A 16,394-nucleotide genomic window follows, 5' to 3' on the forward strand; every position below is an offset into this window, starting at 1 on the left:
AAGCGCACAATAGTAGGTAGTCCAAGTCATCATTCTCTGCCGTCTGATTGTCCTTGCTTGGGTAGTGGCATGGTGCTGCTGTGACTGTGATAGTGGTGATGGCCGTGATGTATCCTAATGCGGAATTGATGGCCCATCACCGGCTTACTGCATTTGCATTGTACGCAGTAATGGCTTGCATCCTGCGCAGGGTTACATACCTACTGTCTTGACTGTCAAACGCCATACAGTACGCAATCCAGGGAAAACTGGGCTGGAGGCGGGGATCCAAGACAACATTCAATAATTGTCTTGATTAACCTCGGTCGCGTTTGATAAACAAGACAAGGTATGCCGGTCGATCGTCTAGACAAATAGTTAGAGATGTTTGAGTGGCGGTTGTTTGTTTGTTCATTGTGAACTCTTATCAATGAAGTGAACTGCACCCTGCCTTTCTAGCAGATACAGACAGTACAAAGGCTGAACATGTGCACTGCGGCTGGAAAATTTGCTTTATTCAGCCCAACATGCCCCGGAAATTCCCGTACACATCGGGCTTGCAGTGTTGTAGAAAAAGACCGAAACGAGGCAGGTATTTGCTGTAACGCAAGGCCCTTCTTGAGTGCTCAGAGTAAAGAAGTTAATCAATAATAGGATGACTAGATAGGTTTAGTTGGACGGTTAGCTACTCCCCGTACCTTGACCATAGTGGGCTTAGTAGGTTAAGTGTTCGCAGGGATTTGTTTGTTCGACTTTGGCCAAGCCGGCCAATCCGTCGGGACCGGATTGTCTCGTTGCGCGTGCGAGCCACGCGAGGTCAGATCCTTATTAGCTTGAGGACATTGATGTGATGGATTGATTTATGGAATATTCTACAAAGGTCTCAGCATGCCGGTGGAAAATCTTGGAACTGTGGTCTGTTGGGTTAGAACAGAGAGAATCTTTGCTTACTGGTAAATCCCTTGCTTCTGGCCCCTGTTTTCTGCTTCTCTTTCATCTTCACTTCACGTTCTTGGACTTGTACATCTTGGTGTCGCGAAATTGAACTTGATCGTGCCTTGGTATCATACCTGGATTTCACTCTGATCTTTAGTTCAATTCCATGGTTCATGTTACAAAATGTTGAGATTTCGTCGTGTCAAAAAAAAAAAAAAAAAATAAATAAATAAATAAATCAATAAATAAATAAATAAACAAACAAATAAATAAACGGCAAGAGGTCAGCAGGCTCTCAAGTCCAGAACCCTTCCTTCCTTCCTTCCTTCCTTTCTTGTTAAGCTGTAGCCCAGATGATGCTGTGATCTGTAAAGAGCCTGAGCGGGAAAGAGTGAAACGAAGCCCGTCCAATCCAACGTTCAGGGGTTCAAGACGCTAATTCCCTGCGACCGGGCTCCCCGAAATCCCCATTTGAATCATGCCTTGCATGCAATCAATCATCAGTCAACCAACAAATCCTACTGCAATCCTAGTTTGACATGGCTTCATTTTCTATATGATTTATAGAACGTGTGCGTAATAGATAATTTCATGTATGTATGCTGCCGAGTTTCATACGTCATCAATAGATACTCACAACCAAACGACAGTCAATCATGAATGCCTACACTATCGGTGAAATGCATTGCTTACCTTGAGCCTCTCGGGCAGTAGGGTAGGTAATACTCCGAGTACCTTGCTTGCTAGTAGGTAGGTAGGCTGGTAGGAAGTGCCATAGGGTCACCTATTTCCTTGACAATCAAACACAAAAACAACCCTGTCCACAAAATGCGGACAATTGCAGTTGTACGCACCGCGATACGAATGTGGAAATTTCATGTTTGTTTCCTCAATCAAGTGAGCTCCTCAACACTTCTCGGTCTCCCAAATGCCACGCATCCGATATGGAACGGTTAGCCACCTGCGTAGGTGCTCAACTGGGGTCATGTGCTCATGGCGTTCGTTACTGGCGCGCTTGATCTCGGAGGGCAAAAACATGCAAATACCCCCAGAAACGTCTTGACAACGCCGACTGTATCCGCTCTCAGTGGACGATCGGCAAACACGAGGCGCGGCCTCATCAGAAGCAATCAGCCGCAAACGTCCTCTTCAAGCCTGGGAAGCCTTCCGGACTCGCCGAAATGTTGATGATGGGCGTTCTTATCAAGCAGCTGCTTTCAGTAGTCAGATGTTACATTTACCATATACAGTCCACGTTCGCACTGAATACTTGTTAGCCGTGAAAGTGGGTAAATTGGGATAAACAGAATGTATAACAAACAGGAAGGTCAGTACATAGGTAGGTGGGTAAGTCGATGGTTTGCCCCGTATTCAATCGTCCTCTTCCATCAAAGCTGCCAGTTCGGCTTCCTCCTCTGTCGAAAGTAACCCTTCCTGCGCTGTCTTATCCTCAACCTTGTCTTCCATAACCGTATCTTGCTCTTTGATGGCCACGTCAAGCAGGGTTTTGGTCAGGGGCCACGTTCTAATCGTACCATCAATACCAACACTACAGAGACAGTCACCCACTATCACCATATCAGTGACCTCATCGAAGTGTCCCTGCATCGAACAGTACAACTTCCCTGTCGACCTGTCCCAGAACTTGATATCCTCGTCCCTTCCAGCTGTGATGACCCATGTACTAGTGACTGCGATAGCCTTGACATGGTCACCGTGCTCAAACACATCGTCACTAGCGAAGCCACTGCCTCTTGCCAAACACTTTGCTGTTCCGTCACCACTCGCAGTCCAGAGATCAACCTCGTCACTCTCTTGATCAAAGACGAGCTTGTAGATACTAGTCTCGTGCTCCAGGAGTGTCCGCCTCTCTGTTGAAGACTGAGGGACCTCGTCCACCACCTGCTTCCAAGAGTCCAAACAAATCTTCCACCGCCGAATATGCGGGTCGCTGCTGGCGCTGAACAAGTACACCTCGTCAACAGTGGTCTGAACAGGATCTATGACAAGTGCTTGGACGGCGAGCATGTTGATCGCACTGTCCTGAAGAACGTGGAGTTCCTTGCCCGTGCTCACGTCCCACACGATGATCCTCTTGTCAGCACCACCGCTGATCAGGATATCTGTGCCACCCAGAGTGGCAGTAGCGATGGTCTTGACGAAATCGGTGTGGCCCGCATATTTCTTTGCAGGTTTCTGGGAATCGATATCCCAAGACCAGATACACTTATCCCAAGACCCGGCGAAGAGAGTCTTTTGGTTTGGACCACCCACCGCAACGCTAGTCACTGGTGCGGATGGTCCACGATATACTGTCCTGCTATCTGGTTCATCCTGCCAAAAGATCAAACGCAAGTCAGGGCATATCCTAGTATATTGCAAAACTCCTCCGTTGACAGGATTACGTACACCGAGCTTGACATGCCTCACGGACCCCGCAGATTCCGCAACGAAGATGGCTGATGAGGAGCTGCGTGGATCTGCAATGGCGGACAAAATTTTGGACTTGAGCACTATCGGCTTTCCATACTTGTTGCTAGACTTTGCATCTCGCCTTTCTCTCTTGGCCTGCTGCGCACTATACAGACAGACATGCAAGTCAGAATTCAATGTTTCGGTACATGATCAACCACCAGATTTGAAAATAACTGCTGGTGAGACTTGCTCTGATTCGAAAAAATGCCGAGGATCAGATGATTTAGACATATTTCTAGTAAGTTTTCTGGCGCAACTAGAGTACTGACACCAATATAGGTTGGTTATTCACGACGTGGTGTTTTAACAAGGAGTGACAGAGTAAGAAGGTAACCTCATGGTGGGGTTGAACAAAGTGGACCACTTAATGGAGCTTAGCTAGGGCCTGATTGGCGAAGAGGAGCTGCGGGCAATTCAATTAACAACCACTAAACGCGTCAAAGATAGGTAGTCGCGTCGCGCTCATCTCAACCTCCTCATTTGCATGTCTCCAACTTATTTACCCACCTACCTAATCTACCACTTACCTACCTATTATCGTAATTTTTCAAGCTCACTGGGTAGAAAAGACACAGAGCTTGCATCCACATCCGTATTGTAGCACCTCTGACCAACATACCTACCTACCTACCAGACAAACGCATACCTCAGCCCTTGATCGACCACGATCCTTGTGGCTAACGAATAATTTCACAACATGGCGAGTCGCCGCTACGTTCCGCGGCAAGGCCACACCGAAGGCATTACCCGCTGCGCATACACGCCCAATGGGTCACAACTAGTGACCGTCGGGTCCAACAACACCATCAGGTGCTACAAGACAGGGTCAGATGGCGAGCCCAAGAATATCGACGACTGTGGAGAACAAAATGTGGCGGTAGCCGCAACAGACAGGTTCTTCGTGGTCGGCTCTGAGGACGGCACCGTCAGCCTCTTCTCCCTCGAGACGCACTCCTTCCAAACCTATCTTCTCCGAACAGCCCTGCCAATTCGTGACATTTCCTTGTCTTCAGATGGGAAGTGGTGTGCTGTGGCTGGAGATGAGCTCACGGTGAAGATTGTCAGCACGACAGACAATACAGTGGTTCGACACGCCAGGGAGCACGGCAAGCCTACCAAGCATGTTTCCTTTGATCCGAAAGGAACTACCTTGGCATTGTCTTGTACGGATGGTGTCATCTACATATACTCGCTCACTTCAGAGCAACCGGAGCTCATACGCAAAATCGACGGAATATTGGGCAGTCTGGAGATGGAATCTGAGGCTTCTGGCAGAGTGGTCTGGCACCCAGATGGCAGGGCGTTTGCTGTCCCAACTCCCACGCGGGACGTTCAGGTCGTTTCGAAAAATGATTGGGAGAAGCAGCGTGTCTTCGCAAACGGCCATGAGGGAGACATCACGGCGATGGCATGGTCACCCAACGGCTCTATGATTGCAACTGCAGCCAAAGATGGGAAGCTTCTGATCTGGGAGAGCAGGGGCCAGAGCGTGGTCGCGAGGCACTCCTACGTAAACATCATGGACATTGTCTGGCATCCCAAGGCCAACATTGTTTCGTTCACTACCTTTGCCGGCGAGGTGTTTATCTGCGCCGACTTTGTCACCGCCGACTTCACGCCTCTGCTGCAGCTACCCCTACAGGCTTCCCCTTTCATTCATGATCCGCTTGCTGAGGTCTCTGTAAATGCTCGCCGCCCCGCCATCAACGGATCCAAGGAAATTCCCTCACGACCCAGGCGTGATTCTCTAAACTCCCTGGACTCATTTACCGGTGGTATTCCGGAAGATGAGGATGACTTCGTTGTGGATGACGATGGTGCCGGATACACACTCAACAGCAATGGTAAACGCCCATATGATGGCACAGGCGTCGGTGAACATGCAAACAAGCGCCCCAACATGCTCACACCACAGTACCACGAAGCGTTTCAGCCTGGGTCAACTCCCTGGAGGGGCAATCGCAAATATTTGTGTCTGAATCTTATCGGATTCGTGTGGACTGTCGACCAAGACTCACATCACACAGTGACGGTCGAATTCTATGACCACGAGTTACACCGCGATTTCCACTTCACAGACACTTTCCTGTACGACAAAGCCTGCCTGAGCGAACATGGCACGCTTTTCTCCTGCCCACCTCGCGACGACAAGCCCGCTGTTTTGTTCTACCGGCCTCATGAGACTTGGACGCAACGCAGTGACTGGCGTACGCAGCTGCCGGCTGGCGAAGCGGTTCTGGCAATGTCATTGAGTGATTCTTTTGTGACTGTGACAACTACGGCCGGCTACGTGAGAGTCTTTACGTTGTTCGGGGTGCCCTACCGTGTCTATCGACCCAAGAGCTTTCCAATGGTGACTTGCGCTAGCTGGAAAGACTATGTTCTCACTATGGGGAATGGTCCTGTCGGAGCCGATGGCAACACCAGACTGTTGTATACCATCGAGGATGTGAAAAGGGATGAGATTTGCCAAAACGAGGATACAGTAGCTCTGCCAGAAGGCGCCACCGTCAAAAGCGTCTTCTTCTCTGACGATGGAGTAAGTTTCTTCTCCTGAATATCGAACCGTGAGAAGATCGAGAATTGCCTTACTAACACGTCGCTGTTCAGGATCCATGCATATATGACTCGACAGGCACTCTACTGACCCTACTGCACTGGCGACAACCATCACGTGCATCATGGGTTCCTCTTCTCGACACGAAACTCCTCTCGCGTCTAGCATCAGGCAGGAAGCATGAAAGCTACTATCCGATCGCGGTGGCGGACCAAAAGTTTCACTGTATCATCCTGAAGGGTGGCGACCAACATCCCTACTTCCCGAGGCCTCTGCTGTCAGAATTCGAGTTTTCTGTTCCGCTCGCCTCGGCCCCGTCCGGCGGCAAGAAGAAGCAACAGAACGTCGACGGGGCCGAGGGCAGCGAAGACGAAGAGGAAGACGACGGCGCCGAGACGCAGAAGCTTGATCAGCAGTTCCTGCTGAGAAGTATACGGGCAGCGCAAGTCCTGGATGTTCTTGAATCAAGTTCCACTAGCAAGAACGTCAGTCGGGCACAGCAGCAAAGCCTTGCCCGGCTGGAACTGGAGATTGACAAGACACTGTTGCAAATGCTGGCAGTCGAGTGCCGTGAGGGCGAGGAGCGGGGCATGCGCGCTCTGGAGATGGTTTCGCTGATGCGCGACCGGAGTGGGAGGATGATCGAGGCGGCTTGCAAAGTAGCGGAGAGGTATGGGCGGAACATCCTGGGTGATAAGATTCGGGAGTTGGGGGAGAAGTTAGTGAGGGGTGAGGGAGATGATGATATGGATGAGGATGACGAATTTTAATCATGAGATATCCTTTCCTGTATTTTGGATGTCTTTTATTTTGATGTCCCCTTAAAAGCTACAATGGCACATGATCACGAATTATAGAAAGGGGGCAATTACAGCCCACAGTACATGAATTTGATCACCGTGTTCCAAGGGGTTGGTGTCCACCGGAGATCATCACTGTAGCGGCAGCCCTATGAACTTGTTTGGGGAAATCCTCCTTGAACCAAGCAAACGTTTTCCACGGATTGCTACCAACGTGCCATTCTAGAAACGTTGAGAAGGGTTTCGGAAGTGGAAAAGTTACTGATCGATCGCAGGTTGGACTTGTTTAGGCCGCGTTGAATAATTAGCCTCCATGATTCTCTGTCGGACCTCCAAAAGAATCCACCTTTTAAGCCACGCAGGATTGTCTGTAAATTATTTTCCACGACCGATACAATCATATAAGCGGGTAGTTAAACATGTAGATAAACACATAGGTAAGTAATGGAACGTCTTAACGTCGCCTTTTCTTGAATGTTTATTCATGAGATTTGTTTCACCGCTGGTAGATGAAATGTTTAGACTAAGTGCAAGTTGCGGGCTTGCAAATCGAACTATAGTCCTAGAGTCAAACAAAATCTACCGTTTTAATGAGAACGAGACCTGCTACGCCAATATCACCGAAATACCACCAGTGATGCAGACGCGGGACCCGGCGAGTCGGCGACTCACTTTCTGAGATGATTGAATGGAACCAGCTATCCGGGGGCCGATTTTGGCCAGAACAAGAAAAGAAATATCAAGAGGCGTCGTCAGTTGGAGTCCCCTCACAGCTATGCAAGCCTTTTTTTTTGTTCTTTTTTTTTCCTCCTTCCCATGCTGGGTTCTTTTATTTCTCAACCCCTATTCTTTTCTCGCACGAGAGAGAGATTTCGTCTTGCAAGATCGATAGTTTTCCAAGTAAAGCCCTAACCCCCGAGGGGCTGGGCAATTGGTTAAGTACATGCCTCTATTTTTCTTACTATGCTGTCCTGGCAAGCCTGGCTTCTTTAGTATTGCTAGATGGGGACCCTTGGGAGAGACAAACGGTGCAGATCATCACGCTGGGTTGGGGCTAGGAGGGGTCGCGTTCAGATGTTTTTTTTTTTCTCGTTTTTTTTTGTCCCGCATGTCAGATCTACATTGACAAGCCCGTGACGGGGAGGCAAATACGCCATTCTTGTTGTCCCCGCTTGTTGGCAAATGCGTTCTCAAGAGTCAGGATCTCCAAAAGAAAGCCATATCACAGCAGTTTGTGGTTCGGGATGGGGTCATTCAAACCAATAGTAGTATTGCACACGCCTTGCTTTCCCAAACCGATACGGGAACCGGGAGAGACCTTGCTGCTATTGTGTAACTTGGCAAGCTTGGTAACTTCAAGGTTGGCAAGAAGGCATCAAGCGCGCGGGTGTAAGTTCTCATTCTGGTTATTTAACCCGTGGTCGTTCAACTTCTTTTGCCGGGCTGTGTCCGGAAGAGGGGAACCGGGCTTGACTGTGTTTTGGATTTTTGTTCTTCTTTATTTTGCCCCTCGCCTTTTTTTTTCTTTCTCTTTCTCTTTTTGTTTTGAGCGACGTTGAATGGCATCCACGGCATTTTATCAGGCCGCCGGTTTGGATCCACCCAGTAATAATAACCAATAAATACGTTCCCATACCTACCTACCTACCTCCTTTGTGCCTAGGTAGGTACCTACTTACCTACCTACCACGTACTCTTACAGGTAGGTACCTACTTACCTCGATACCTACTCACCATCATTCATACCAGCTATACTACTAGTACAGATACTCCTGTGTGAGTTCAAAAAGTAGATTCTTTTAGAGATCCGATAAAGAATCGTGTATACCATTTAACACGGGCCTCCGTTTTCTATTAGACGCCATGTTGAAGAAGAAACAAGGTCAAGAGGCGTAGTGCCATGGACCTACGGAGTAATAGCAAACAAAAAGGGTCAATAATAGAAGGGGTGCGAAAAAAAAGGGGGATGTCACAATCTTCCTCCCCGGTTCAGGTGGATCATCCATTCATATCAAAATATTTGCGATAGTAAAGGATTACTAAAGCGTGGTCAGCGTAGAAATCCATCCCTAACGAAGTAAATCAAAGATCTACGCCTTAGTATCTGGTAGTAAGGTGCCACAGATCCTCATAGTAACGTCCCACGGGTCGGCTTCACTCCATAGTTGAGGTTAGTCTAGAGAAAATAGGGTAGACACCTCCAACTTACTGCACATACCGTACAGTATGCATATGTAGGTCTATGCAAGAAACCCAGCTGCCAGTCAGAAAGCATGGTTGGGGGTTTTGTGGGTGTGGGTGAGCCAACGTCGTACCAACCTAGGTCCTAGCGGGACGGGACAGTGCCACCCCATTTCCCCCCTTGCCCCGGTTCATTTGGCGACATTAACAAGGGTCTGGAATTGAGCAGTGCCAGCCAGTGGCCCGGGCGTGACGAACCGGGAGCACTGTCCGGCTTTGCACTTCATCTACAGCAAAAGTCTTTTTTTAGCCTTGCTAAAGTGTCCAGGTTCTGGGGTTTGAACCAAAAAGCATGAGGTAGTGAGGCTTGTAGATAGATTTCTCTACGTTGAATTTTTTCCCCCTTTCTTCTTTCTCGGTACATTGACCTTTTTCGTGAAGGTTTTGTTGAGCAGTCATCTGTGAAAAAAGGCGCCACCGATAGGGGGAACAACAAATTATGGTTGTGGTTGTCTTTGAGTTGGCAGGAGAGCAAAAAATGCCAAGATGAAGATTAGACGAAACTGCAGGACACGGGTGACAGGTCTACTCCTACTGTTTCTTTTTCAGGTGGGGGTGTCAAGCAAAGCGGTCAGTACAGTTGGTACCTAGGTAGGACCAGGTTTAGCTCGTAGTCTAGAGCTTGTTGGTCGGCTTCTCTGCATGTGATAAGTGCAGCAGCGTCGGCTTCTGATCATGTCGTGGAGGTTTTCAAGGGGACCGCGGGCATGCATAAGTAGGTGCATGCTACTGCATGGAAGAGATGACGAAGCGAAGGTCGATCGGCAATCGTTGGGATTGATTTTTTTTTCAAAGTGTACTCCGTACGCAAGGCGTTGTTTTTCTGTTTTTGTTTTTGTTTATTCTCTGTCCGCATTTCTATTTATGTACATTGTTGGTGCGTTGGTGGCGCTCTGCAAGGCTCCGGTTCCTAGGTACAGCAGATCATCGCGACCGATTTACATGGTTTCAACGTGAAGATTTGTGACGAACAAGAATACCTAATTCAGTCACAACCCAAAGTATCCAAAAATTACATACCCGTATAGCCTGTGAAAATCCCCCGCCTAGACAGTCCTTATTTAAACATTTGATGATGGCGCCAGACAAATGCGGTCAAGTGTTGTCCAACGATGAGCAGGAAAGAAAGAGCCAAATTGACGGTTTACAACGATTATTCCCTAGCCTTGCCCTCGTTGGCGCCAGGAACCAAACACCGGTTGTTCCGAATGCGTACCGTGGTAGGTACCACCGGGGCGGGGCGGAATCATACTCAACCCTTCTGCCACCATTGAAACATACGGTAACACTAGGTACTCTAGGCTAGGTAGGTACGAAGTATTTCACAGGTAATTACCAGACTACTGTAACCATTCATCCATGGCATCTGACACCAGCCCAGGCAAAGATCAACACAAAGCCCGACCACCGATTTGATGGATGCACGTTCTTTGTTTCCAGAACCGCTTGCCGAAGTTGCGTGCGTCGACATTTCCTTGTCCCAAAAAGCGCCGACCTGAGCTTTTGTTCTCTTTTTCTGTTTAGACCTGGTTCTAGACCAGGTGTACCTAACGTACCTAGTTGCAGGCTGTTTGGCTACTCGTTGAGCTATTTGACAGCCCCAAAATAAACAGCCCAAATAAAGGAATTCAACCAGTTCATTTCCAGAAGGTACAGAACACGAATTATCCGCCACAATCGAAACGTCGGGCGAACACAAAACAAACACACGTCGTTATTTTTTTTCGAGGCAAGCTGACGGAGATTTCTTTCGAATGGCAAAAATAAAAAGAAAGTTCAAACGCAACAGCCGGGAGCCGTGTCTGGTCTCTACCCCTGAGGCGATTCCTGGTTGGCTGGAGATGGGGCTTCAGGCCAGTTGCCTGTCCGTGCCCAAAACGCCAGCGGCCTCATCTGAAAGCGTCTGAACGTGCAGAAGAAAACGCCAACGACTTGGCCAGCACGATGCAATCGCACGCAAGGGGTAAGTGGATTAACAATCCAAACCCCGAGGGAGGAACAAAGGCAAGATTCTTCTACGCGGTGCAGTTCGGATGCGGGTTGGCGATCTTGGTTTTCGAGATAATACTGGGAGGACTTCGTCTTTTTTCGCACATCGGCCCCTTTTGAAATCGATAAATCTGTTTCACTTTAGGGAAGCGGGATGCTAATTACGACATAATGTAGGTAAGGTAAGTAGCTTGGTAGGTACATCGTAGGACAGACAGTACCTAGGCACCGGAGGGGCTGAGGTAGGGTAGTCGGGCCTAATCGCCAAGTCAAAACAACTTAAACTTACACACCTTACCTACGTCGTATGTTCTCGAATCAATCACGGAATGACTAACGACGGGAACAATGGAAGAAAAGACCCAATTAAGAACTTGATCATTACTCTTCTGGAAATGGAACTACAGTAGAGAAAGGTAAGGTACCTTCGTAAGGTAGGTCTGGACTTGATTAGATCATTCGTAACTAATCAAAGCATCTCCGCGCTGTCGGTCGATCTGACGTACTAGATAATTAATTAGGTAGGTAGGTCCAAACAAATTGACACCAGATAACACACATGCTAGTATGTACATTCTATGGCGTATGCCAACCGTACCATGTACACACAGACAATTTATTTATCTCCCTTTTCCCTCTCGTTGACTCCTTTTCCAACTCAAACACTGTTGAGGACAAAAAATGGAACCCTCCACCGGTCCTTGCCGAGCACAGCGGTGCGCGGACCACCTCATCCAACCCCCACCCCGCAGGGCCGTCACAGTGCAAGCTGAATGCGCAGGCATTTTGAGGTGGTGCCGTCCAGGGGTGTGGGGTGCTTAAAGCGGGCTTACCAAAATGCTCGACCTTCGAGGCTCCACAGACGGCGGAGAACCCTTGCGACAGATTCAAGACGATTTCCTTGAGGTTCAATCCACGATTCAGAAACCAGGGGGTACGATGGAGAGCGAGTCTGGTAAAGGAAGGGAAAAAAAAAGGGACTACAGTAATATAGTCCGTTGCACTGTAATGAAATAAATTGAATAAACAGACCCGGCGCAGCTAAATACGCAACAAAGTTGTCAAAAAGAGACTCGGTACCGTATGCGACCTGAGCTAGCCCATGCAGCAGGCCAAGAATTGCAAATCCTGCCCGTTTTTGTCTTGTCTGTCTTGTCTCGCTGTCTGTCTGGTTGTCTCTCTGTCTGTCTACCATTATTTTCCCCTCTCACGCTCGTGACAGTTAGGTCGTTTTTTTGTTTTTTTATTTATTATTTTTCAAAATCCTCCTACCGTTCGCGCAGTCCCGTCGGGTGTTACTACTTGTGGTGCTGTTTTTCATACGACGATTAACTTCCGCCAACAAAGACTTTTGTTTGCACTTCTGTCGATCCACACAACATCCATCCATCCATCCATTCATCCGTCTGAGCACACACAGCTGGAGCTTCACCAATCAGCCTTGCAAGCCGCCATTCGAATCAAAAGCACCTTGCAATAAAGAAGAAAGAAAAAAGAGAAAATACTGCAGCCACAACACTCCTTTTTTATTTTTATTTTTTATTTTAAACGATTCATCAGCTTCTTGGATTGCAGGATGTGGATAGTCGAACGCTACTAGATTCTACAGCTACTACTTTTACGACTGTACCTCATTCGCAAACTAGCGCCAACGAGCGAGCGCATCTTGGTCAGGGTTGTGGCTAATAACCTAACGAACAAACGACCAGGTTCGTGGATTACTAGGTCGGGCCAGACCAAACAGAGTCCTAGCTTTGCACCCCCCAGCATCTGCCCTGCAGAGAAAAAGCAAGCATTGAGCCGGGTCTCGTCGAGATTCCACGGCCCTAACCTAAATCCTCGGGTCAAGCCCCTCAAAACGCTGCTGCACCTTTGCGCCACCAGAAAGCCTCCGCACTCTGGCTAGTCGGGACTGGTGTTTCGGCGAGAGCGCCCACACAACAAAGTCGATACCTTCCATGTCAGCAGGCGCTAGGCGCCTTAGTTAGCTCTCTTGCTGTCAGTTGTCACCCTAGACCTAGTTTCGCCCATCCATACCTTTCCCTATTGTATTTCACCAACATGGCTACCCGTTGTTAAGCCCCCTCCCAGATCGATCTACCCTTCCTATACTTGTTCACCTACCTACCTATCTATCATACCCGTTGCATTGTCTCTTTCCTCGCCGGCCATCTTGTCTGCTCGCCCAAACACATCTCGACTCCATCTCGTGAACCTCCGTCAAACCCGAAGCCCTGCGACTCGGCTTCCTTCCCGTCCGCTCGTCTGTTCCATGAGACTCGACCCGGCGAGGCTGACCCGCAATTGGAGGATTAGCATTCGGCCAAAGGGCGGACCTTGGCTCGCAGGACACGGGAACCGGCAGCAGCAGAAATATAGGGGAAAGCGGGACGCTGTACTGGGAATAGAGACCTCGGCCTTCGCCGACAAATAATCCCTCTCCTGTCGCTCTCGAATTAGATCGGTTCATGTTGCACTGAGGTTTGTCTACAGCCCCTCTTGAACGCATACCTACCTACCCTACAGGCACATGCCTCCTCGCCCATACTGACTTCGGCCTTTGTTGTACGTTTCACAGCCCAAATGGCTACCGCCATCCAAACAGCGCATCGAAGCCATCACCTGGTTGACATGCGAAGCAGCGACAGCGACAACATCCAGACCCGAACCATACCGATCCTCACCCCAACGATTCAAATGTCTGCCCCCTCCCCCGGCGATCCCATGGACATATCGACCCCAACGAGCGCCTCCGCTCCCCAGTCGGCGAACAGAAGCCCCGACAGCGAGCGCAATGGCCTTACTGCGAGTAGCGGGGCCAAGCTTGGCGCCGGGGAGCATAGAAGCAGCACCCCGAAGGCTGAGCAGCAACAGACTACGAATCCAGTAGCGATGCCGGCCCCAGCGGCTGCTGCGGCAGCAGTACACCAACCTAAGATTGTCCAGACTGCCTTCATACACAAACTCTACAAGTGAGTCTTTGCGTCTAGACAGACAACTCGTCCCTGTGTGTTGTTTGTGGTTGGGCTCTTAGCAGATGACACTAACTGTACACTCAGTATGCTGGAGGATCCCAACATTCAACATCTTATCTCATGGTCGCCATCCCAAGAGAGCTTTCTCATGTCGCCTTCAAATGATTTCTCCAAAGTTCTAGCGTATGTATAGCGAATCCAACATTGGGAAGATGTACCCATGCTGAAGCGCCACGCAGACAATATTTCAAACATACAAATATCTCGTCGTTTGTGAGACAGTTGAATATGTACGGCTTTCATAAGGGTAAGATTGAGTCACCCTCTGGCAAAGGTTGCATCCACAATCGTTACATCCACTGACTGAGAAGCGCCTACAGTCAGCGACGTCTTTCATAATGGGTCAGACTCAACGCTGTGGGAATTCAAGCATGGAAACAACAACTTCAAGAGGGGAGACATCATTGGTTTGCGAGAGATCAAACGCCGTGCCTCACGCCACGCGCTTGTGCACAAGGAGTACAACCAACGGCCAACTCCTCCTCAGCCCGGCACCCCAGCTGAACCAATGCCAATTCAGGATGGGACTGACCCACGAATCGCCAATATGGAAAATGCGCTCTACGACTTGTCTATGCGGCTGCAACGTAGTGAAGAAAGCTCACACTACATGCACATCAAGCAACAAGCCGCCATGGACACGATGGGCCGGTTGTTACAGCTGAATCAGGAGCTCGCCCGCACAGTTTTGACTTTGGTTCCTAACCCTGACAACCCGACACATCGAGATGGTATGTTAACAGACCAGCCCCGTCATGTCTTTCAACGGCTGAGAAAGTGACGCTAACCGCAGTGGCCCTCAGTTGTTGCTTTGCAAGGAAGCTTGCAGCGGCAGGCAGACATGATCCGTACCTTGGAGGAGCCTCACGATCAGCCACTTTCAAGCGGCCGACATTACTTTTCACAGTTGGAAAATGCGCCAGTGTCTCCTAGACAGATGCCCCAGGACGATCCGCGCCGTGCCAATTTGACTGTGCCACCGCATCGGCCATCAAACTACTATCGACCTCAGGTCCCGTCAAACTTGTCCCTCAACACTCGGCGCCCTTACGGATCTATTGGTGCTGGCACAACCTCGCAGTCGTCGCCATCCTCGTTGCGACCACAGCCCCCGCCACCCCCTGCACCCCAGCAGCATCCTCAACACCCCTTGGCGAACGTCGAGCTTCCGCCAAGTAGCCTGGCTCGGAGACACACATCGGCGGACATACGCGGGCACGGTTGGCCCATTCCACAAGCGTCCCCGTCTGCGTCGGGCCCACCTTCGGGGCCGCCCTCGACTCAGTGGCCTTCATCACCCAACCGCTCAGTGCCTGCTGATGACCAACGCATCAGGGATTCATTTTCCACATATTCGTTACAAAATGCGACACCACAGTCACACTCAAGGCCAGAGACCCCACCACCTCCACCCTTTTCGAATGGAGGTAGCGGCCTTGATACTTTGACTAGCTGGACATGGAACTCGGCCAGCAGTGGTAGAAGTGGGGGCTTGACAGTCAAAGACAGCTCAGCACCACCGACAAGGAGGGGAAGTATGGCCCACATACTGAACCCGACCGATACCGCCGAGTCTCCCCATGAGGACATGGACGACCCTAGGGGCGACGATGATAGAAAGCGCAAGCGACTGCAGTGACAACAGATCTGGAGGGATCCTTCGGGTTTAGTAGACGACTATCATCTTGTCGTTATCGAATCTCGAGGGCAAGCAAGAGCAATTTAGCAAGCATTGGGTTGCTTATTTGCACAGTCAATTTAAGGAATCCTAGTTATGATTCCGCACCTGACACCAATTTATTTTCTACGATTCTCATTGGGGTTTAACCAATGAGCGTTTACCATGCACTTATTTATCTCTTTTCAAATCATTACACTGGATGATCACTATCTCCATTATTATATACACCAACATAAATGTATTATTTCCATAACTTTTTTCTGTCCTTTACTCGCATATCCTACTTTTCTTTTATGAACATGTAACATTTAACATGTCAGATCCTGGTCGCGGGTCTCATAAGGATGCTACCTGGCATCCGTAATTTGTTCTTCAATCATTTGATTTCATGTTGTTGGGTATTCTTTCTGGATAGTTCTACGTCATTTCATGAGTTGAGGCGTTTATTCTATCAGGACGAGCCAATCGACAGATCAGGCAAAGGAGTGGTGGCGATTTCTTGTTGAAAAAGTCATGTATTGGATATGATTTTTTCGCCGGCACAAACGTGTTGGATAAATCCAGATTAATGTTGATTTACGTCGTCTTGTCTGATTATTACAATGGCTCGCCTTGTCATGCGTCATAGGAGGACGACAGATTCGATTCGTCCCTAATACCTGTTAGGTAAACTCGCACGCAGGCTGTGATGTAGGGATGTC

General features: G+C 49.1%; 4 protein-coding genes across 4 annotated transcripts; 3 read left to right on the forward strand and 1 right to left on the reverse strand.

Annotated features, from left to right (window-relative positions):
* Positions 1-2,286: 2,286 nt before the first annotated feature.
* Positions 2,287-3,729, reverse strand: PgNI_06052 (uncharacterized protein; the record flags this gene model as incomplete). Its single annotated transcript, XM_031126081.1, has 2 exons — positions 2,287-3,493; positions 3,725-3,729. The coding sequence occupies 2 exons, from the start codon at positions 3,727-3,729 to the stop codon at positions 2,287-2,289; spliced, it is 1,212 nt and encodes a 403-aa protein (XP_030982972.1).
* Positions 3,730-3,887: 158 nt separating this feature from the next.
* PgNI_06053 (uncharacterized protein) lies at positions 3,888-6,808 on the forward strand. Its single transcript, XM_031126082.1, has 2 exons — positions 3,888-5,929; positions 6,001-6,808. The coding sequence occupies exons 1-2, from the start codon at positions 4,088-4,090 to the stop codon at positions 6,715-6,717; spliced, it is 2,559 nt and encodes an 852-aa protein (XP_030982973.1). The 5' UTR covers positions 3,888-4,087; the 3' UTR covers positions 6,718-6,808.
* A 4,736-nt stretch (positions 6,809-11,544) lies between these two features.
* Positions 11,545-11,767, forward strand: PgNI_06054 (uncharacterized protein; the record flags this gene model as incomplete). Its single annotated transcript, XM_031126083.1, has 2 exons — positions 11,545-11,560; positions 11,589-11,767. 2 exons carry the CDS (start codon positions 11,545-11,547, stop codon positions 11,765-11,767), a joined length of 195 nt encoding a protein of 64 aa, XP_030982970.1.
* A 992-nt stretch (positions 11,768-12,759) lies between these two features.
* On the forward strand, positions 12,760-16,243 carry PgNI_06055 (uncharacterized protein). The gene is made up of 7 exons (XM_031126084.1): positions 12,760-13,232; positions 13,294-13,458; positions 13,556-13,949; positions 14,037-14,135; positions 14,192-14,259; positions 14,333-14,743; positions 14,816-16,243. Exons 3-7 carry the CDS (start codon positions 13,561-13,563, stop codon positions 15,649-15,651), a joined length of 1,803 nt encoding a protein of 600 aa, XP_030982971.1. The 5' UTR covers positions 12,760-13,232; positions 13,294-13,458; positions 13,556-13,560; the 3' UTR covers positions 15,652-16,243.
* The last annotated feature ends 151 nt before the right edge of the window (positions 16,244-16,394 follow it).

This window comes from Pyricularia grisea, chromosome I (assembly GCF_004355905.1).
Source record: "Pyricularia grisea strain NI907 chromosome I, whole genome shotgun sequence".
NCBI classification, from domain to species: domain Eukaryota; kingdom Fungi; phylum Ascomycota; class Sordariomycetes; order Magnaporthales; family Pyriculariaceae; genus Pyricularia; species Pyricularia grisea.